This window comes from Globicephala melas, chromosome 16 (genome assembly GCF_963455315.2).
Source record: "Globicephala melas chromosome 16, mGloMel1.2, whole genome shotgun sequence".
In the NCBI taxonomy this organism is placed as follows: Eukaryota; Metazoa; Chordata; class Mammalia; order Artiodactyla; family Delphinidae; genus Globicephala; species Globicephala melas.
The window spans coordinates 15,752,998-15,775,247 of NC_083329.1; the positions used below are offsets into that span (position 1 = coordinate 15,752,998).

A 22,250-nucleotide genomic window follows, 5' to 3' on the forward strand; every position below is an offset into this window, starting at 1 on the left:
CTGGCTCTCCTGAGTCTGCGGGGCGATGGGCCGACCACAGAGGAGTGGGTCCTCGTCCCTCGGGCAGAAAGCCCTCCTCTTGGCTGGCAGCAGCTCCACGGATGGCCTCATCTAAGGAGATTCTCCTGGGGCCTTCGCGACAAAGCTCTCTAAAACTTGCCAAAGAGCACTTCTCCCGGGGAGATCCCACCCAGGGCTGCTCACCTGGCGGGCAGGCTAACTGGGCTCACCTCTAGGGCGGGGGATTTCCTGAGGCAAAACATCCACTTGGGATAAAAGCCAAGTCAACTACGGACTCAAGGGGTTGCTGAAATCAAAACTGTGCCAAGCTGCCAGCTCATTAACTCTTCTCCCCCTCCACGTCTACTCCTCATCAAACCACAGGTCCTAGCCCAGAAGGCTCCACGGGCCCTGCCCTCCCTACCCAGGCCTACGGGAGCCAGCGTTGTTGAGCAGACACTATCCACAGGGCTTCGCCTGGGCCTGTGCTCAGCTAGTCCCCCACCTCCCTCAGGTCTGGTCCCTGCCCACTCTAATTAAAGCTGCACCCCTACCCTCTACTTACCCCACCCTGTCCCACCCCGCATCCTTTCCCCCATTGCACTTACCACCACCTAATAGTTCATTTAGGTATTCACTTTGTTCACTGCTGCCTCTTGCTCATGAGAGCAGATTTGTTTCCGAGACGCTCATGCTGATTCCCCAGGACCTGGGGCAGTGCTGGGAACTTAGGAGAGCCTCGGTGAGTATTTCTTGAATGAGGGGATTGATGAAAAGCCTACTATATGCATTATTCTAGAAGCCTGCAATGTCAGTGCATTCTACGAATTACCTCACTGCGTGCCCCTGGCAATCCTCCGGGGGCAGGTCCTGTTATCACCCCCTTGCTGAATGTGGAAACAGACAGCGGGAGGTTCCCAGCTCACTAGTGGTGATGCCCCCAGAGTCTGAGCACATAGCCATGAAGTGTACTCTACCCACCAGCCTCTCCCAGGGCTCCCGGCTCTGGACGCCTCTGCCCACTGCTACCCGGTTCCCACATCTTTCGAGACTGCTCAAGCAACCCCTCCTCCATGACGTGTGTCGAGGACAGGCCCCATCCCAGTGCTTGGGAGGCTCTCTCTGGACCACGAGCTTCTTGGGGCCGCGACTGTGCCTGCCTCCTCGCTGGACCCTGCCTGGCTCACAGTGAGTCCTTAAACATGTTCACCAGGGAATGAAGAACTACCTCCTTTCACTCGGAAGTGCAGGTTCGGAAGAGAGCCTTTAGTGGCCTCTGACATGGCACGAGGCCCCACTTCCTCTGATCCACATGGGGGGCACCACCCTTCCCTGCCGAGATGGCGTTCGGACTCTGCATCGACCCAACACGGCCCTCACGGCTTCTCAGCCGCTCCATCTCACTGCTGTGCGCGCTCTGATCTCATCGCTGAGGCCAGGCCAAGGGGCCAAGGTGCAGCTGGTTCAAACGCTACCCTGGCCCTCCAGAAAGGACTAGAGGGCGAGGTCATGAGCTCCTGACCAGGTGCCATACTGAAGGTGGTCCGGATAAAGGGGACGATCTGGGGGTCTGCGGGGCAGTGGCTGAGAGCCGGGCGGCGGGTGCCCTTGAATGCCTGAGCTCCGGCCCTGAAGAATCCAGCATTCTTCACGGCCTCCACATCCGGAATCCATCGAAGCACCGTAAGCCTCTGGCCTTGCTCAGTCCCCAGACACGTGGAAACTGGTGATCGGAGGGACCAGATTAGCAGACCACTATCCCAAGTCCAGACCACCGCCCTGTCAGACCAGCTTTTGGCTGAGTTACCAGCCTTCAGAATGGCTGTGACCCAGGCCCGGGGCTCCTGGGCGGTGTGTCTAAAAGACTCTGACACTGAGTAGCTGTGCCCCTGCCTGGGTCCCCGGAGCTCTGTCCCTGCCTCCCTCCCAGGTCTCCTCCGATCCCTGTCACACACTCCACAGCCAAGGCCCCGGAGAGCCGTTCTCCCTGCAGCCCATGAGCACTTAGCCGTCCCCGCCCAGGCCCTGCCCGCAGGCTCTGACCCCACACCTTGTGGACAAACCTGGAAAAGGGACAGAGAGCAGCCAGCACGGCCTTGGTCCCCCGAGATCCCCTCCGGCACGGGGCCTGGCCGGCAAGCTGCCTGACCATCTCTAGCGTCTTGCGCTCACAGGGGTGAGGCTGGACCTTGCAGTCTGTGTCCACCGTGCATACCCGAGGCAGGGAAGACAGGGTTACGCCTCCTTCCTCCGCCCGTGGGCCCACCACCCTCAGCCCTGGCTCTTTCCCGGCAGAGTACACGGGGGAGGGGCAGCTGGTCTCCGAGCATCTCCTCTGCACAAGCCCCGCCCCACACCGCTCTTCCATCCTGTGCACACGTGTAGCTTTTTTTTTTTTTTTTTACAACGTACTTCACTCTAGCTCCTGGATGGAGCCTGACAAAGATGACTGGGAATACAGGGATCTCACCCCCAGATGAGGCCTCCCTGTGCTGACAGCAGGGGAGGGGACCCCACCAGATCTGAGCCTCTCTACCCCGTGCGACAAGTTCGGAATTCCCAGCCTAGAACCCCACAGGGCCTGACACAGGGCGGTAGAACAGAGCAGAGGGCCCCAGGGCCGAGGCTGCTGGGCTCCATTCCTCTTCCCTCCCTCTCAGGGGGACCTCCGGCCTTGGGGAACCCTCCTCACCCCCATCCCGCTTCCATACAGGCGAGGCCACTCCTTTCCACACGGAAAGGCCTTACTCACCCGGAGAGGCAATGGTGCACGTGGCAGAGCCGCCGAGGGTGCTGGAGAGGCCGTGGGCGGCGTCCTCCACCTGCTCGGCCATCAGCACGTGCTGCTCCCTTGCCTCGCTGGCCAGCGTGCGCAGCTCCTCCCACCTGTGCCCCGAGCCCCCGGCCGAGAAGTTACAATGGCTCATCGCCCCACACTCACCCACCTCCTATCCACCCGTCTCCTAGACGCTGGGCTCCCTGTGGACAGCCCCGCCACCCACTACTGCAGGAGCCACAGAGCTGCAACCTCATCCACCTAGGATACAGGTAAGGTCTAGAAGTGAAGCACAGAAGGACCTCGAGGATGCTCAGCCACGGGTCATAACGTGCACACGCTCCAGTCCCCGAACTTCCTCAGAGGAGAGCCTCACACTCAAACCGTCGGCTCTTATTTGAGACAGGGTCCTAACAGATTTAGTCGTCTGGTTTTGCAACCTATAGCTGATGAGAAAAATTTAACCAGAGGGCTTCCCTGGGGGCACCGTGGTTAAGAATCTGCCTGCCAATGCAGGGGACACGGGTTTGAGCCCTGGTCCGGGAAGATCCCACATGCCGCGGAGCAACTAAGCCCGTGCGCCACACTACTGAGCCCGAGTACCACAACTACTGAAGCCTGCACGCCTAGAGCCCGTGCAACGAGAAGCCACCCAATGGGAGGCTCGCGCACCGCAACAAAGAGTAGCCCCTGCTCATCGCAACTAGAGAAAGCCCATGTGCAGCAACGAAGACCCAACGCAGCCAAAAATAAAAAAAAAATTTAACTAGAAAGGAAATGAAGGAAAGTGGTTCTAGGTGACAGCAAGAGAAGAACAAACAGGGACAGCTAGTAACAGAAAAGAAAAAAAAATCCTGAAGAATTATAAATAGTGGCAATAAGAACTCAAAGGCCAGCAACATGAGGCCGTGTAGAGGCAGGAGCTGGCATAGCTCCACAATCAGAGGGCACTGCTAGTGTCCAGAACAGAAATGCTGTGGGGGATGATGACCGTAGGGCATGAAGAAAGGGTTAAATGATGTTGAGAAACCTGTTTTTAAGAAGACAAGGCAGTCAGTGACACATTTAGAATCCTGCCTATCAAAAATTCATCAAAACAGACCACAGCTTGGCAATACAGCAAAACCTTCATGTATCTCTAAACCTCCTAATGTAAAGTTCCCCATCCTCCTCTGAAGCCACAGAGACCAGACACTTTGCCCAGCACCTGGGACAGCGCCTGGCACACAGAGGGGCTCCTCAGTTCCGGACTCACATTAGCATTGAGCGGGCAGCTCTGTCGGGCCGCACCCTTAGCTCTCCCGGCCCCCAAACAGACCTTCTTAAAAGCTCCCTGGGTAATTCAGATGCTCAGCCAGAGTTGAGAACCATCAGAGAAGGGGCTCAATGTACACTAAAAGGGGGAAAGAGTTTGAACGGGCAACAGTCTTTAATCTCACACTGCAGTGGTTCTCAGACTTTGGCGGCATCAGAATCACTGAGGGGCCAGAAAAACCACAGATCGAGGCTCCTTTTGCCCCAGAGTTTTGGACTCAATGCAGTGGGGCCTGAGTGTGTGCATTTCTAGCAAGCTCCCAGGTGATGCTGTTACTGCTGGTCCAAGGAACACACTTGGAGAACCACTGGTCAACAGGGAGCTGGCCTCTTACTAGGAGTGGGGAGGGGTCAGGTAGCCCTGGAAATCCAACAGGCTTTCTCAGAGGCTTCCTGTGTCTGCAGCTCAGGTCTTCATATCTGAGCCGTGCCCCCTCTTCTGAGCAATGGCTTCTTGATTTCCCTACACTAGGGATGCTCAAAATACGGTCTGTGGGCCAGTGAAGAGCCCCGAACTGTTTCACCCTGATTCAGAATCCGATAAGTATAGACACCAAGCATTTAGAAACTAATCGTACAGCAACTTGACAGTCATTTTATGTCTGTTGGGTCAAATAATAAATATCTGAGTTTCTATTTTGTTTCTATTTCATCTTTCCAGCAACTCATTTTTATTGTATTTTTTTTTTAAAAAAGTATCCGTTCATGATGGATTAGAAAAAAAAACAAACTGGACCTTCACCACAGATAGTTTGAGAAGCGCTACTCCAGCCAGCAGCTGGAGAAGAAAGCCCCAGAACGGGCCAGTATTTCCACCCATGGGAGATTCTATCCTCAGTGACAAACCTTTGGGCAAATACTATGTGCAAGACACTCTATTTGGCCCTATGTGGGGATGAGGGTGGGCAGGGAGCCATGAAGTAACGCCCACTCTCCTCTCTCAAGGGGTTTATACTCCTTATATCTGAGGACACAGAAAGAGCCAGCCATAAGGCAGCTTGTGTCTAATACCAACTTACTGGCAATGACAACAAGTGGTGGTGGTAGCTGTCATCATCGTCACCAGGACACTGCACAATCGGGGCAGCCCCATGGTACCTACAACCTCAGTCCCCTTCTATCTTCTTCCTCTTTCTGCACTTGCTGGTCCACGCAGCACTCAGCTCCTGGTGATCTTATTTAGGCTTTAAATACCATCGTCAGTTTCAATCTCGATGCCTGTCCTTTCTCCTCTGCTCCAGACTCTCGTATCCAACTCTTTACTCAGCTTCTCTACTTAGATGGCTGATACGCATCTCAAACTTGACTTGTCTGAAACAGAATTCAATTTCCTTTGTTCCTTTCCCACTCTTTCTCTTTTCAGTAAATAGCACCACCATTCACACGGGAGTTCAGGCCAAAATCTTTGATTCTTCTCTCACACACCCACATCCAATACACTGGTCACTCCATTGCTCTGCCTTCCAAAAGCATCCTAAATCCAGCCACTCCTCAGCGGGGTCACAGCTGCTTCCCTACTGCAAACCATCATAATCTTGCATGTGAGCTGCTCCAAAGGCCTCCTAACTAGACTCCCCACTGCCCCTATTATTGCTTCTCCCTCTGCCTCACCCACCAGTCTATTCTCTCTACCTTGCAGTCAGTGTGATTTTCTAAAAATGTAAGCCAATTCATGTAATTTTCCTGCTCAAACCCCCCACCCCAAAGACTTCCCAGACTACTCATTACAAACTTTAGTCTCTACAATAACCCACAAAAGCTCTAGACCTAACTCCTGCCCACCTCTTCTACCTTATTTCTTATAATTCACCCCTTGCTTGCTGGGCTCCAGCCACTCCTGGCTGTCTCACTGTTTCTATCACACACCGAGCTAGCTACTGCCTCAGGGCCTTTGCACTTTCCATCTGCCTGCCTTGCCTGCTCTTTTCCCTGTTATTTGGAAGGCTTGTTCCTCACTCAAGTTTCTGCTCAAAAATGAACTCTTCAAAGGAGCCTTGCCAGACCCCCCTATCTAAAACAGCTGTCCTCTCTATTCCCATCACTCTGTAACCTCTTCCCTACTTTATTTTTCTCCTTTGAATTTTATTTCCACCTGAAACTGTTACTTATTTATTCACTCACTTCTTTTTTTTTTTTTTTTTAAATCTAGCTCCTTTCCTAGAACAGAAGCTCCATCAGGGCAGGGACTTTGTATTGCTGTCTGTGCATCCTGAGAACCTAGAACAGTGTCTGGCACGAGGAAGACAACATACATTTATTGACTGAGAGAATAAATAATGTACAGTTGGTCCTCTGTATCTGTGGGTTCCACATCCATGGATATGGGTGGCCAACTAAGGGACTTAAGCATCCATGGGTTTTGGTATCCACAGGGGTCCTAGAACCAACCCCAAGGAACAACTATACTAAAATTAATAAAGAGATTTCTATGTATAGGCACAGTGCCCAGACCAAGAGTCATTTCACTTGATACCCACAAATGACAACAGCCCCACTGAGGTCACCTCCATTTTCAGGGTTGAGAGCATTGAGGAACTGTGCCCCCCTCTCCTCTAGGAAGGCCTATTCCTGCATCTGGCTGCTGACCCACCCTGTGCAGTTGGATGAGTCCATGAACTTCCATTTCTGCCCAGATAAATTAGAGTCAAGTTTCTGACACTTGAAATCAAGTATTCAGACTAAATTAAAGACGATGCAAACTCTCAGACTTCCAAAGACTTGGCGGTTCCCTTGTGCCAGCAACAATACAGCAAAGTGACAAAAAAACGGATCCAGGAAGGATCAGGATGGTTTTCCCAGCTCCTCTCTCTTCCCATGGCTGCGACGTCCCCAGGCTGACCCAGAGGGCTGACCCCGCGTGACCAAATCTCTTACTGGGAAGCAGACCCCCACAGCAAACACAGGTGACGCCCCTTTGCTTCAGCTGCTTGGCTGGCAGGGCCACATGCCCTTGGGACCTCCCGTCAGTGACAATGATGGGGACCTGGGGCACAGAGGCAGTTCTGCCCCCAGGGAATCCTTTATGCAGAAGGTATTTCAGAGCAAGGCTCATCTCTGTACGTCCTCCTCTGAGCTGACCCAGAAGGAAAAAAACAAAGAAGAAAGAGTCAGCGGTCCAGAGATGAAGTTGGAATGAGAGCCTGAAATGATGGCCACCTTCTTCCAGCAGAGACTCAAAGGGACAATTCCAGCATGAGATACGCACTCTCTCACCAACTAAACCACAAGAATGATGAAGAGAAATGAACTTTTCCCCTGGACTTAACACTCCCCCTATACATCTCTGTTGTGTTATGTAACAATGACATTCTTTGTGTATGTGTTTGCTGTCTCTCGCCATGGTGTCTCCGGGGCACAATTCTCCTCGTTTGTCTAACACCCACCTCCCATCTCCCCAGCCCCATACCATTCCCTTCTTGTTACAGCTCAACATCTCCTTGGGGTGGGAAAGCAGATAAATGAGCTTCATAAGAATTTATGGGCGTGAAGGACGGGGCTTTGCGGCAAGGGTCTGATGAGGCCTCTCATCAGAGGCTTTGATGCAAGGGTCCGTGATCAGGCCTCTCTGTCCCACTTCCAAGTTCAGGGTTGGGCGCTGGAAGGCTGAACCGTTTGACTGCTTTCAGATCAGGGCAGGTTACGGTGGTCCCATCTCATCAGGATGCTAAGATTCTCTAATCCTCACAGCCTAGTTACAGGGACTGTCGACTGAGCCTGGAATCCCAGCACAGAATCCCTAGTAAAGCTCGCCATAGGAGGCTCGTGCAAACGTCCTCAGAGGGTGGACTGCCAGCTCCGTCAACTGGGAAGAAAATAATATGACTCACTACAATAGATTTTGGGCAAAACCTTTCAGTGGATGGTAATAGATGAGGAATCCCCTGCTCAGAGACCAGTAATACTAACTTAATATTTACTGTGCACTTACCACATGCCAGGCACCACTGTGCTGAGTGAGTGAGTGAGTGAGTGAGTGTGTGTGTGTGTGTAAAGGTGCTTGGCTCATATAATTCTCACCACAGCTCTGAGACAGGGGAGTTCAGAGAAGAGAAGGGCCTTAGCTAAGGTGACACAGCTCATGGGTGGTGGAGGTAGGACTTGAACCCTCCACTTCCAGAGCCCAAGTTCTTAACCATCAGGCTACACAGCCTACCTCTCCCCAGCCAGTGGAGGTCAGAACTGCAGTTGAAACCCAGTCCAGCTAATTCCAAAGCCAATGGTCATTCCTCTGCAGACTTGCGCCTAACGGGCATGGAAAATGGGCGCCCATTCATTTATGTACTATCTAAGCAGAGACCACGCGGCCGGCAGAGCTTTAAAATATTTACTCTATGGCTCTCTGCTGAAAAGGTTTGCTGACCCCTACTCTATACTGTTCTAAATGGTTTCAAAACACTTTTCGCCAAAAGCCAGGAGCTCCCTGTGCCTTCCCCCGGCAGGGTTCCCCACAAGCCTCTGGCTGTGGCCCTGCGTCCTTAGCTTCTCAGCCAGACTTCGCTTTCTCTCCTCAAAACACCCCCGCACCCCTCGCCCATCTAATCATCACTTCTTTCCATATGGATTCAAAGCTTCAAGACCAGGAAAAAAAGCACTTGTTCTCCGCAACGCTGTTCTTGTTTCTCATACAGGTCTACCCTCGGCCCCTCCAGAGTTAACCTTTGTTTTCCCTTTCCAATCCAGATTTTCTGAGTGGGTCTGGCCCCGCTCTTCGTAGCTACCAGCCTGTGGCTAGAGAGAAATTAAATTTCAAGGCCATGAGGGCCCAGACTACAACTCCACGGACCTCTGGGGTGTCCGCTTCCACATCGCTTAGCGCACAAATGCCCGTGCCGGCCACCCTCTCCACCTCTGCATCTGACCTGCTGGCTTCTGACCGACCGAGCGCAGGTGAGATTCCTAACAGCATCTGAACCCCGGGAAATGAGAAGAAACCCTGCTACCTCCACTTTTCTTATTCCACGGGGTGTTTCTCACAGAGACTGTTCTGAGCTCATCGTCTGGCTCCAGACAGGAAGGTCTGAGGCCAGAATCTAAGGTTTTTCTAATTTCTCTCCAATGGGACTAAACGAGGTAGAAAGTGAAGGTTCACAGATGGACTGCTGTTTATGATAGAAACACGTGGACGATTAAGAACAAGGGCGCAGATACTAGTCCCGTGAGATACTGGCCAGCTAAACTTGGCAACGTTACTTGGTCTGACACTCCTGTTAAACCTGCTAAAGTAGAAAAAGTAACAGTATTGTTTGAAGATTAAATGCTGTATCCAGTGCCTGCTAGTACCTAGTAAGCACTCCATCGTGGTCATTATAATGAACTACCTAGAAACCTCTTCTAAGAAGTTTACCTTTTGAGCTAGTCTCAAATTCTAGTCAGCATGAAAGTCCCTTAGGAGATTTACTAATGTGGATTTTCAGATTCCATCCTCCCAGAGTCCAAATTGGTGGGTGTGTGACCAGGCCTGAGAATCTATCAATACATTTTAGACCCGCTCCCCTTTCCCACCCCCAGTGATTCTGATGCAGGTAGTTCATGGAACAGACTTCGAAAAATAATTCATAAGAACACTCACTGTAGGTACAGGGATGTTGATTACAGGAGTTTTTGTTGGTGGTGGTTTCCGCAATGGACAAAAATCCTGGAATCAAGCTAAATGTGTCCTTTTAGGGGTCTGATTTACTATATTGTAAGAGCTCAATTCATTGATTACATAACCATTAAAAAGGATGAACATGAAAAATAATGCAGCTTTATGCAAAAATACAAATAATATTAAGTAAAAAAAAAAATAGAGCAAAGTGCTTTGTAATTTTAACTATTCTAAAAACTATGTTTAAATGTTAATGCAGCTTGAAAGAGGCCAGAGCTGGCTATAAAAGGCTTTGTGCTAAAGAAAGGGGTCATTGCTATTTCTGCAGAGCTACTCAAACACGGTACAACTTTGATAAAGCTACAGATGGGGTCCAAAAGAAAAAAAAAATTCAATCACAGAAAACTCAGAGTCATGTTACGTGAAATTAATCAGATGATGGAACAGACGTGCACAGCCCTCTGGCCAGACTTCTAGACATTCGGAAGCCAACTGCTGGCCGTGTTTTAGGTTATCATGGGGTACAACACTGTAAGGTTTGATTGTAGTATTTTTTAAACTTATTACAAAGTAGCAATAAGGTGACTGTCACAGTGTCTTCTTAGTCATTTCAAAACATGCTTTTAGGGGACTGCATTGATCTGGAAAGGCAAGTGTTCTGGGTTTTGGGGACAGCTGTGCTTGTCTGTCGAGAATTTAAAACTCCACTGAAGAAAAAGGGTAAAGAGCCCTGGGCAGGTCATCGCTCCCATTCGGCCAACATTCCTCTGTTATTAGTAAGAGTGTCTTAACGTTCAATGTCCTCAATGACCCTGCAACCGTGGCCCAAAAACCAGGAACTGCCTCCTTTTCTTGTTTGTCGTCTTACAGCCAACCTGGGATACACAAATGCTAACCATTCTCATCCCCAAAAGAAGAGCTGACCTTGTTCAGACACGTAAAGAGGCATCTTTCTCCACCCCCCGTGTCCTCATCTGGTGCATCCTCAATGCATCTCCGCACGTCATGGGTTATGAATAACAGCCCTTAGTTACGATTTTCAGCACAGCTGACAAGGGGCTCAACTAATTACTTAGGGGGCAGGGGTGGAGGGGGAGGTCGGAGAGAGGTGGGAAAGGACAGCTCCATGGGGCCTCCTGGACGCGCAGTGCGACCCTGTGGTCCCGGCCAAGTCACCTGCTCCTCCCCAACCTCAGTATCCTCTTCCATAAAATAAGGGGTTGGAAGAGGTACGGGGTGATCTCTATAGAGTACCTTTTGGTACCAAGTCACTTAAATTGGCTTAGTTTTTCACAAGAGAGCAGGGCTGAGTCATTTGAGTCAAAGTCCCCCAAACGTTTTTGACTTTCAGTCCTAAATTTAAAACATTAGGTTACTTTTTCTTCTGCAAATGTTTTTGTGTATATAATGGGTACAAAAGTTTTTATAACAATAAAATATCAATAATGATATAATTCACATACCACAGAATTCACCATTTTAAAGTACAAATGTGGTTTTTAGTATAATTCAGAGTTGTACAACCATTACCACTACCTAAATCCAAGCTATTTTCATCACCCCAAAAAGAAGCTTTCTACCTGTTAGCAGTCATATCCCGCCACCCCACATCCCCTGGAAATGACTAATCTACTTTCTGTCTCCACAGATTTGCCCATTTTAGACTATTTCATATAAATGAAATCATACAATACGTGACCTTTTATGTCTGGCTTGTTTCACTTAGCATTTTAGTTAAGCATCTTGCCTCTTGGCCATTTTGATGTCCTCTTTGGAAAAATGTCTATTTAGTTCTTCCGCCCATTTTTTAACCAGATTGTTGGGTTTTTTGTTATTGCTTGTATGAGTTCTTTATATATTTTGGATAATAACACCTTACCTGATATATGGTTTGCAAAATTTTTCTCCAATTCTGTAGGCTGCCTTTTCATTTTGTTGTTTCTTTTGCTGTGCATAAGCTTTTGAGTTTTATGTAGTTCTATCTGTTCATTTTTGCTTCTAGGAATAAATTACATTTTGTGTACCCATTCATCCATTGGATTTTGGCTATCATAAATAACACTGCTGTGAACATCACTGTACATGTTTTTGTGCAGGCATATGTCTTTGTTTCTCTTGGAGTGGAATTCCTAGGACATGTGGTAACTCTATGTTTAACATTTTGAGGAACTGCTGTACTGTTTTCCAAAGTTGCTGCACCACTTTACAATCCTACCAGCAGCGTATGAGGGCTCCAATTTCTCCACATCTCTGCCAACACTTGTTATTGTCTGTCTTTCATTTGATTCCTCCTAGTGGGTGTGAAGTGGTATCTCATTATGGTTTTGATTTGCATTTCCTTAATGACTAATGATGTTGAGCATCTTTTCATGTGCTTATTGGCCATTTATATATCTTCTCTGGAGAATAGTCTATTTACAAGGTTTCTTATTGAGATGATGAAAATATTCTAAAATTAGATGATGGTAATAGTTGGATAACCCTGAAAATATACTAAAAACCACTGAACTGTACACATTAAAGGTGTGAACTTTACAGTATTTTAATTATATCTCAATAAAGCTGTTTTAAATAAATTAGTGTGTATAACACTCCTAGGCCAGGGGGCAGTGGGAAGAGACCTTTTAAAAGTGCCAATTCTAAGTATCACTGCCCAGAGTGATTTAGCAGGTCTGGAGACAGCCCAGGCACCTGCACTTTAACATACTCCCTAAGCAATTCTGACTCAGACCATCTGACCAAAGACCTCACTTTGACAAGTACTGCTCAGTGTGTCTGGGCCCAAGATACAGAAGTGGGGATGCCACTGTTCTCTACGGGAACCATTCGTGGAGGGCCCAAGTGTAGAAGGCTCCAAGGGAACATGGAAAGGTCAACGTACACTAATATCACTTTTAAAAAACATATTAACGTGCTTTTTCCTTTGAACTTTCTTGTATTTGACTTGCTGCTCATTCTGCACCCAAGGTCAGAGGAAAGGGCTGGGATAAACAACCTAAGATGAAGTCACTGGGGATGGGGGCAGTAACAAGATGGCTGGGTAGAAGGATGTGAGCTCACCCCCCTCACGAAAACACCGAAATTACAACTAACTGCTGCACAACCATTGACAAAAAACTGCTGGAACTTACCAAAAAAGATATCCTACATCCAAAGACAAAGAAGCAGCCACAACAAGATGGTAGGAGGGGCACAACTGTGATAAAATCAAATCCCATACCCACTGGGTGGGCAACCCACAAACTGGAAAATAATTATATCTCAGAGGTTCTCCTATAGGAGTGAAAGTTCTGAGCCCCACGTCAGGCTCCCCAGCCTGCAGGTCTGGCATCAGGAGGAGGAGCTCCCAGAGCACCTGGCTTTGAAGGCCAGCAGGGTTTGATCACAGGAGCTCCACAGGACTGGGGTAACAGAAACTCCACTCTTGGAGGACACACACAAGGTCTAGTGCACACCAGGACCCAGGAGAAAAAGCAGTGACCTCATAAGAGCCTGGGCCAGACCTACCTGCTGGTATCGGAGGTGGGGGTAATTACCTTAAACATAAACAGATTAAATGCTCCAAACAAAAGACACAGACTGGCTGAAATGGATACAAAAACAAGACCTATGTATATGCTGTCTACAACAGACCCACTTAAGATCTAGGGATACATACAGGCTGAAAGTGAGTAAATGGAAAAAGGTATTCCATGCAAATGGAAATCAAAAGACAGCTAGATTAGCAATATTCAGATCAGACAAAACAGACTTTAAAATAAAGACTGTTACAAGAGATAAAGAAGGAAACTACATAATGATCAAGGGATCAATCCAAGAAGAAGATATAACAATTGTAAATATATATGCACCCAACACAGGAGCACCTCAATATATAAGGCAAATACTAACAGCCATAAAAGGAGAAATCAACAGTAACACAATAATGGGGGGGGGGGGCTTTAACACACCACTTTCATCAATGGACAGATCATCCAGACAGAAAATCAATAAGGAGACATGGGCCTTAGATGACACATTAGATCAGAGGGACTTAACTGATATTTATAGAGCATCCTGTCCAAAAGCAGCAGAACACAGATTTGTTTCAAGTGCACATGGAACATTCTCCAGGACTGATCACATGCTAGGCTACAAAGTAAACCTCGGTAAATTTAAGAAAACTGAAATCATATCAAGCATCTTTTCTGACCACAACGCGATGAGAACAGAAATAAACAACAAGAAAAAAACTGTAAAAAACACAAACATGTGGAGGTTAAACAATATGCTACTAAACAACCAATGAATCACTGAAGAGATCAAAGAGGAAATCCAAAAATACCTAGAGACAAATGAAAATGAAAGTATGATGATCCAAAACCTATCGGATGCAGAAAAAGCAGTTCTAAGAGGGAAGTTTATAGCAATACAATCTTACCTCAGGAAACAAGACAAATCCCCAATAAATAACCTAACCTTACACCTAAAGCAATTAGAGAAAGAAGAACAAACAAAACCCAGAGTCATTAGAAGGAAAGAAATCATCATAAAGATTACAGCAGAAATAAATGAAATTGAGACAAAGAAAGTGATAGAAAAGATCAATGAAACTAAATGCTGGTTCTTTGAAAAGATAAGCAAAATTGATAAACCTTTAGCCAGACTCATCAAGAAAAAAAGGGAGTAGGCTCAAATCAATAAAATTAGATATGAAGAAGTTACAACTGACACCAAAGAAATACAAAGGATCATAAGAGACTACTACAAGCAACTATATGCCAATAAAATGGACAACCTAGAAGAAATGGACAAATTTTAGAAAGATACAATCTCCTAAGACTAAACCATGAAGAAATAAAAAATATGAACAGACCAATCACAAGTACTGAAATTGAAACGGTGATTTAAAAACTCCCAACAAACCAAAGTCCAGGACCAAATGGCTTCACAGGTGAATTCTATCAAACATTTAGAGAAGAGTTAACACCTATCCTTCTGAAACTCTTTCAAAAAATTGCAGAGGAAGGAACACTCCCAAATTCATTCTATGAGGCCACCATCACCTTTATACCAAAACCAGACAAAGATACCATAAAAAAAGAAAATTACAGGCCAATATCACTGATGAACACAGACACAGAAATCCTCAACAAAATACTAGCAAACTGAATCCAACAATACACTAAAAGGATCATATACCATGATGCAAGGATCGTGGTATATCTCAGGGATGCAAGGTATATCCCAGGGATGCAAGGATTTTTTGATATCCGCAAATCAATCACTGTGATATACCACATTAACAAACTGAAGAATAAAAACTGTACGATCATCTCAAAAGATGCAGAAAAAGCTTTTGACAAAATTCAATACCCATTTATGATGAAAACTCTCCAGAAAGTGGGCACAGAGGGAACTTAACTCAACATAATAAAGACCATATATGACAAAACTACAGCCAACATCATACTCAATGGTGAAAACCTGAAAGCATTTCCTCCAAGATCAGGAACAAGACAAGGATGTCCACTCTCGCCACTTTTATTCAACATAGTTTTGGAAGTCCTAGCCATGGCAATCAGAGAAGAAGAAGAAATAAAATGAATTCAAATTGGAAAAGAAGTAAAACTGTCACTGTTTGCAGATGACACGATACTATACATAGAAAATCCTAAAAGAAAACTACTAGAGCTCATCAATGAATTCAGTAAAGTTGCAGGATACAAAATTAATACACAGAAATCTGTTGTACTTCTATACACTAACAACAAAAGATCAGAAAGAGAAATTAAAGAAACAATCCCATTTATCATTGCATCAAAAAGAATAAAATACCTAGGTAAACCTACCTAAGGAGGCAAAAGACCTGTACTCCAAAAACAATGTGATGCTGATGAAAGAAATTGAAGCTGAAACAAACAGATGGAAATATATACCATGTTCTTGGATTAGAAGAATCGATATTGTCAAAATGACTATACTATCACAAGCATGCTACAGATTCAATGCAATCCCTATCAAATTACCAATGGCATTTTTCACAGAACTAGAACAAAAAAATTTTAATTTGTATGGACCCCGAATAGGCAAAGCAATCTTAAGAAACAAAAATGACACTGGAGGAATCAGGCTCCCTGACTTCAGACTATACTACAAAGCTACAGTAATTAAAACAGTGTGATACTGGCACAAAAACAGAGATATCGATCAATGGAACAGGAAAGTCCAGAAATAAACCTATGGTCAATTAATCTATGACAAAGGAGGCAAGACTATACAATGAAGAAAATACAGTCTCTTCAATAAATGGTGCTGGGAAAACTGGATAGCTACATGTAAAACAATGAAATTAGAACATTCTCTAACACCATACACAAAAATAAATTCAAAATTGATTACAGACCTAAATGTAAGACTGGATACTATAAAACTCTTAGAGGAAAACAAAGGCAGAACACCCTTTGACATGAATCGAAGCAAAACCTTTTTTGAGCCATCTCCTAGAGTAATGGAAATAAAAACAAAAATAAACAAATGGGACCTAATTAAACTCAAAAGCTTTTGTGCAGCAAAGGAAACCATAAACAAAGCGAAAATACAGCCCACAGAATGAGAGAAAATATTTGCAAATGATGCAAACAACAAGGGATTAAACTTCAAAATTTACAAAAAGCTCATGCAGCTCAATATCAAAAAAACAGACAACCCAATCAAAAAATGGGCAGAAAACCTAAATAGACATTTCTCCAAAGAAGACATACAGATGGCCAACAGGCATAAGAAAAGATGTTCAACATTGCCAATTATTAGAGAAATGCAAATCGAAACTACAATGAGATATCACCTCACACCAGTCAGAATTACCATCATCAAAAAGTCTACAAACAATAAGTGTTGGAGAGAGTGTGGAGAAAAGGGAACCCTCCAACACTGTTGGTGGGAATGTAAATTGGTACAGCCACTAAGGAAAACAGTACGGAGGTTCCTTAAAAAAACTAAAAATAGAGCTACCATATGATCCAGCAATCCCACTCCCGGGCATATTTCAGGAGAAAACCATGGTTCGAAAGGATACATGCTCCCCAATGTTCATTGCAGTGCTGTTTACAATAGCCAAGACATGGAAACAACCTAAATGTCCACTGACAGAGGAATGAATAAAGATGATGTGATATGCACAATGGAATGTTACTCTGCCATAAAAGAATGAAATAATGCCATCTGTAGCAACATGGATGGACTTAGAGATTATCATACTAAGTAAGTAAGTCAGACTGCGGACGTGCCCCACGGTGTGCAAAATTAGATTTCCTGCTGGAGGGGCTGTAAGTCGACTGGGCTCGGGAGAGTGCAAAGACCTGAGGCTACTCTCCAGGAGAAGGACTCCAGGAACCCCACAGTGGTTTCCTGGGAAGCATTGAGACACCCCGCAGCTGTCAGGAGGAACAGCACGCCCAAGGATGCAACTACACTGGCCACCGGCTGTTCCTTTTGAATACGCCAAGCATGCTCCTCGGAGCCATCACCTGGACCATCCTTCTCCAGCAAGGACAGGAACCTCTCCTTGACTTTCATCACACTGCTGGTCACCTGGCACCTTATCAGCGATGCCTTCCCCGACCACGCTACAAAACAGGAGCAGCCTGCATCCCTGCACTCCTAACCCCTAGCACACTGATGTTTTCTCAAATATATTTTTCTTCTCTCTTTTTTTATACTTATCACTAACAGAATTATTTTATATTTACTCACTAGCATGTTATCTACCTCCCCACCCCCTCTTCTCCGCCAGCAATAGAATTTAAGCTTCAATGCAAGGATCTTGTTTTCTCTAGTCAGTGAACTCCTAGGTAGTAAGTAAGTCAGACAAAAGTAAGTCAGACAAAAACAAATATATGATATCACTTATTTGGAAGTGGAAATGATGATACAAATGAACTTACGCATAAAACAGAAACAGACTCAGACGTGGAAAACAAACTTATGGTTACTAAAGGGGAAAGGTGGGGATAGGGATAAATTGGGATTGACATATACACACTACTCTATTTAAAATAGATAACCAGACATCTACACGTGGAACAACTCCTACAGAACACCTACTGAACGCTGGCAGAGGACCTCAGACCTCCCAAAAGGCAAGAAACCCCCCACGTACCTGGGTAGGGCAAAAGAAAAAAGAATAAACAGAGACAAAAGAATAGGGACGGGACCTGCGCCAGTGGGAGGGAGCTGTGAGGGAGGAAAGGTTTCCACACACTAGGAAGCCCCTTCGCGGGTGGAGACTGTGGGTGGCGGAGGGGGAAGCTTCGGAGCTGCGGAAGAGAGCGCAGCCACAGGGGTGCGGAGGGCAAAGCAGAGATTCCTGCACAGAGGATCTGTGCTGACCGGCACTCACCAGCCCGGGAGGCTTGTCTGCTCACCCGCCGGGGCGGACGGAGCTGCGAGCTGAGGCTCGGGCTTCGGTCGGAGCGCCGGGAGAGGACTGGGGTTGGCGGCGTGAACACAGCCTGAAGGAGTTAGTGCGCCACGGCTGGCCGGGAGGGAGTCCGGGGAAAAGTCTGCACCTGCCGAAGAGGCAAGAGACATTTTCTTCCCTCTTTGTTTCCTGGTGCACGAGGAGAGGGGATTAAGAGCGCTGCTTAAAGGAGCTCCAGAGATGGGCGCAAGCCGCGGCTAAAAGTGCGGACCCCAGAGACGGGCATGAGACGCTAAGGCTGCTGCTGCCGCCACCACCAAGAAGCCTGTGTGCGAGCACAGGTCACTATCCACACCCCCCTTCCGGGGAGCCTGTGCAGCCCGCCACTGCCAGGGTCCCGGGATCCAGGGACAACTCCCCCGGGAGAACGCACGGCGTACCTCAGTCTGCTGCAACGTCACGCCCACCTCTGCCGCCGCAGGCTCGCCCCGCACTCCGTGCCCTCCCCCACCCCGCGACCTGAGTGAGCCAGAGCCGCGGAATCAGCGGCTCCTTTAACCCCGTCCTGTCTGAGCAAAGAACAGACGCCCTCCGGCGACCTACACGCACAGGCGGGGCCAAATCCAAAGCTGAGCCCCTGGGAGCTGTGAGAACAAAGAAGAGAAAGGGAAATCTCTCCCAGCAGCCGCAGAAGCAGCGGATTAAAGCTCCACAATCAACTTGATGTACCCTGCATCTGTGGAATACATGAATAGACAACGAATCATCCCAAATTGAGGAGGTGGACTTTGAGAGCAAGATTTATGATTTTCTCCCCTTTTCCTCTTTTTGTGAGTGTGTATGCTTCTGTGTGAGATTTTTGTCTGTACACCTTTGCTTCCACCATTTGTCCTAGGGTTCTATCCGTCCGTTTTGGGGTTTTTTTGCTTTTTTAAAACATTTTTTTTCTTTTTTTTCTCTTAATAATTATTTTTTTATTTTAACAACTTTATTATATTTTATCTTACTTTATTTTATTTTACTTTATCTCCTTTCTTTTTTCCTTCCTTCCCTCCCTCCCTCCTTTCTTTCTTACTTTCTCTCTCTCTCTCTCCCTCTCTCTTTCTTTCTTTCTTTCTTCTACTAATTCATTCTTTCTACTTTTTCTCCCTTTTATTCTGAGCCGTGTGGATGAAAGGCTCTTGGTGCAGCAGCCAGGAGTCAGTGCTGTGCCTCTGAGGTGGGAGAGCCAACTTCAGGACACTGGTCCACAAGAGACCTCCCAGCTCCACATAATATCAAACGGCGAAAATCTCCCAGAGATCTCCATCTCAACGCCAGCACCCAGCTTCACTCAACGACCAGCAAGCTACAGTGCTGGACATCCTATGCCAAACAACTAGCAGGAAACACAACCCCACCCATTAGCACAGAGGCTGCCTAAAATCATAATAAATCCACAGACACCCCAAAACACACCACCAGATGTGGACCTGCCCACCAGAAAGACAAGATCCAGCCTCATCCACCAGAACACAGGCACTAGTCCCCTCCACCAGGAAGCCTACACAACCCACTGAACCAATCTTAGCCACTGGGGACACCAAAAACAACAGGAACTACGAACCTGCAGCCTGCAAAAGGAGACCCCAAACACAGTAAGATAAGCAAAATGAGAAGACAGAAAAACACACAGCAGATGAAGGAGCAAGATAAAAACCCACCAGACCTAACAAATGAAAAGGAAATAGGCAGTCTACCTGAAAAAGAATTCAAAAGAATGATAGTAAAGATGATCTAAAATCTTGGAAATAGAATAGACAGAATGCAAGAAACATTTAACAAGGACCTAGAAGAACAAAAGATGAAACAAGCAACGATGAACAACACAATAGATGAAATTAAAAATGGGGTCAAAAGCAGAATAACTGAGGCAGAAGAACGGATAAGTGACCTGGAAGATAAAATAGTGGAAATAACTACTGCAGAGCAGAATAAAGAAAAAAGAATGAAAAGAACTGAGGACAGTCTCAGAGACCTCTGGGACAACATCAAACGTACCAACATTCGAATTATAGGGGTTCCAGAAGAAGAAGAGAAAAAGAAAGGGACTGAGAAAATATTTGAAGAGATTATAGTTGAAAACTTCCATAATATGGGAAAGGAAATAGTTAATCAAGTCCAGGAAGCACAGAGAGTCCCATACAGGATAAATCCAAGGAGAAATACACCAAGACACATATTAATCAAACTGTCAAAAATTAAACACAAAGAAAACATATTAAAAGCAGCAAGGGAAAAACAACAAATAACACACAAGGGAATCCCCATAAGGTTAACAGCTGATCTCTCAGCAGAAACTCTGCAAGCCAGAAGGGAGTGGCAGGACATATTTAAAGTGATGAAGGAGAAAAACCTGCAACCAAGATTACTCTACCCAGCAAGGATCTCGTTCAGATTTGATGGAAAAATTAAAACCTTTACAGACAAGCAAAAACTGAGAGAGTTCAGCACCACCAAACCGGCTTCACAACTGCTAAAGGAACTTCTCTAGGCAAGAAACACAAGAGAAGGAAAAGACCTACAATAACGAACCCAAAACAATTGAAACAATGGGAATAGGAACATACATATCGATAATTACCTTAAATGTAAATGGACTAAATGCTCCCACCAAAAGACACAGATTAGCTGAATGGATACAAGAACAAGACCCATATATTTGCTGTCTACAAGAGACCCACTTCAGACCTAGAGACACATACAGACTGAAAGTAAGGGGATGGAAAAAGATATTTCATGCAAATGGAAACCAAAAGAAAGCTGGAGTAGCAATTCTCATATCAGACAAAATAGACTTTAAAATAAAGACTTTTAGAAGAGACAAAGAAGGACACTACATAATGATCAAGGGATCGATCCAAGAAGAAGATATAACAATTGTAAATATTTATGCACCCAACATAGGAGCACCTCAATACATAAGGCAAATACTAACAGCCATAAAAGGGGAAATCAACAGTAACACATTCATAGTAGGGGACCTTAACACCCCACTTTCACCAATGGACAGATCATCCAAAATGAAAATAAATAAGGAAACACAAGCTTTAAATGATACATTGAACAAGATGGACTTAATTGATATTTATAGGACATTCCATACAAGAACAACAGAATACACATTTTTCTCAAGTGCTCATGGAACATTCTCCAGGATAGATCATATCTTGGGTCACAAATCAAGCCTTGGTAAATTTAAGAAAACTGAAATTGTATCAAGTATCTTTTCCGACCACAATGCTGTGAGACTAGATATCAATTACAGGAAAAGATCTGTAAAAAATACAAACACATGGAGGCTAAACGATATACTACTAAATAACCAAGAGATCACTGAAGAAATCAAAGAGGACATAAAAAAATACCTAGAAACAAATGACAATGGAGACACGACGACCCAAAATCTATGGGATGCAGCAAAAGCAGTTCTAAGAGGGAAGTTTATAGCAATACAATCCTACCTTAAGAAAAAGGAAACATCTCGAATAACAACCTAACCTTGCACCTAAAGCAATGAGAGAAAGAAGAACAAAAAAACCCCGAAGTTAGCAGAAGGAAAGAAATCATAAAAATCAGATCAGAAATAAATGAAAAAGAAATGAAGGAAATGATAGCAAAGATCAATAAAACTAAAAGCTGGTTCTTTGAGAAGATAAACAAAATTGATCAACCATTAGCCAGACTCATCAAGAAAAAAAGGGAGAAGATTCAAATCAATAGGATTAGAAATGAAAAAGGAAAAGTAACAACTGACACTGCAGAAATACAAAAGATCATGAGCGATTACTACAAGCAACTCTATGCCAATAAAATGGACAATCTGGAAGAAATGGACAAATTCCTAGAAATGCACAACCTGCCAAGATTGAATCAGGAAGAAATAGAAAATATGAACAGACCAATCACAAGCACTGAAATTGAAACTGTGATTAAACATCTTCCAACAAACAGAAGCCCAGGACCAGATGGCTTCACAGGCGAATTCTATCAAACATTTAGAGAAGAGCTAACACCTATCCTCCTCAAACTCTTCCAAAATATAGCAGAGGGGGGTCTGAGGAAGATGGCGGAAGAGTAAGACGCGGAGATCACCTTCCTCCCCACAGATACACCAGAAGTACATCTACACG

At 45.6% G+C, this 22,250-nt stretch overlaps 1 protein-coding gene across 1 annotated transcript in view; it reads right to left on the reverse strand.

The window, feature by feature from the left end:
• Positions 1–599: 599 nt before the first annotated feature.
• LOC132593621 (von Willebrand factor A domain-containing protein 2-like) overlaps positions 600–22,250 on the reverse strand; it is a 54,067-nt gene continuing 32,416 nt past the window's right edge. Inside the window, exons 5-6 of the mRNA XM_060286334.1 lie at positions 2,753–2,886; positions 600–1,723 (exon numbers count right to left, since the gene is read on the reverse strand). Of these exons, the coding sequence (XP_060142317.1) occupies positions 1,401–1,723; positions 2,753–2,886 (457 nt within the window). The 3' untranslated portion in view covers positions 600–1,400. The remainder of the gene's footprint in view (positions 1,724–2,752; positions 2,887–22,250) is intronic.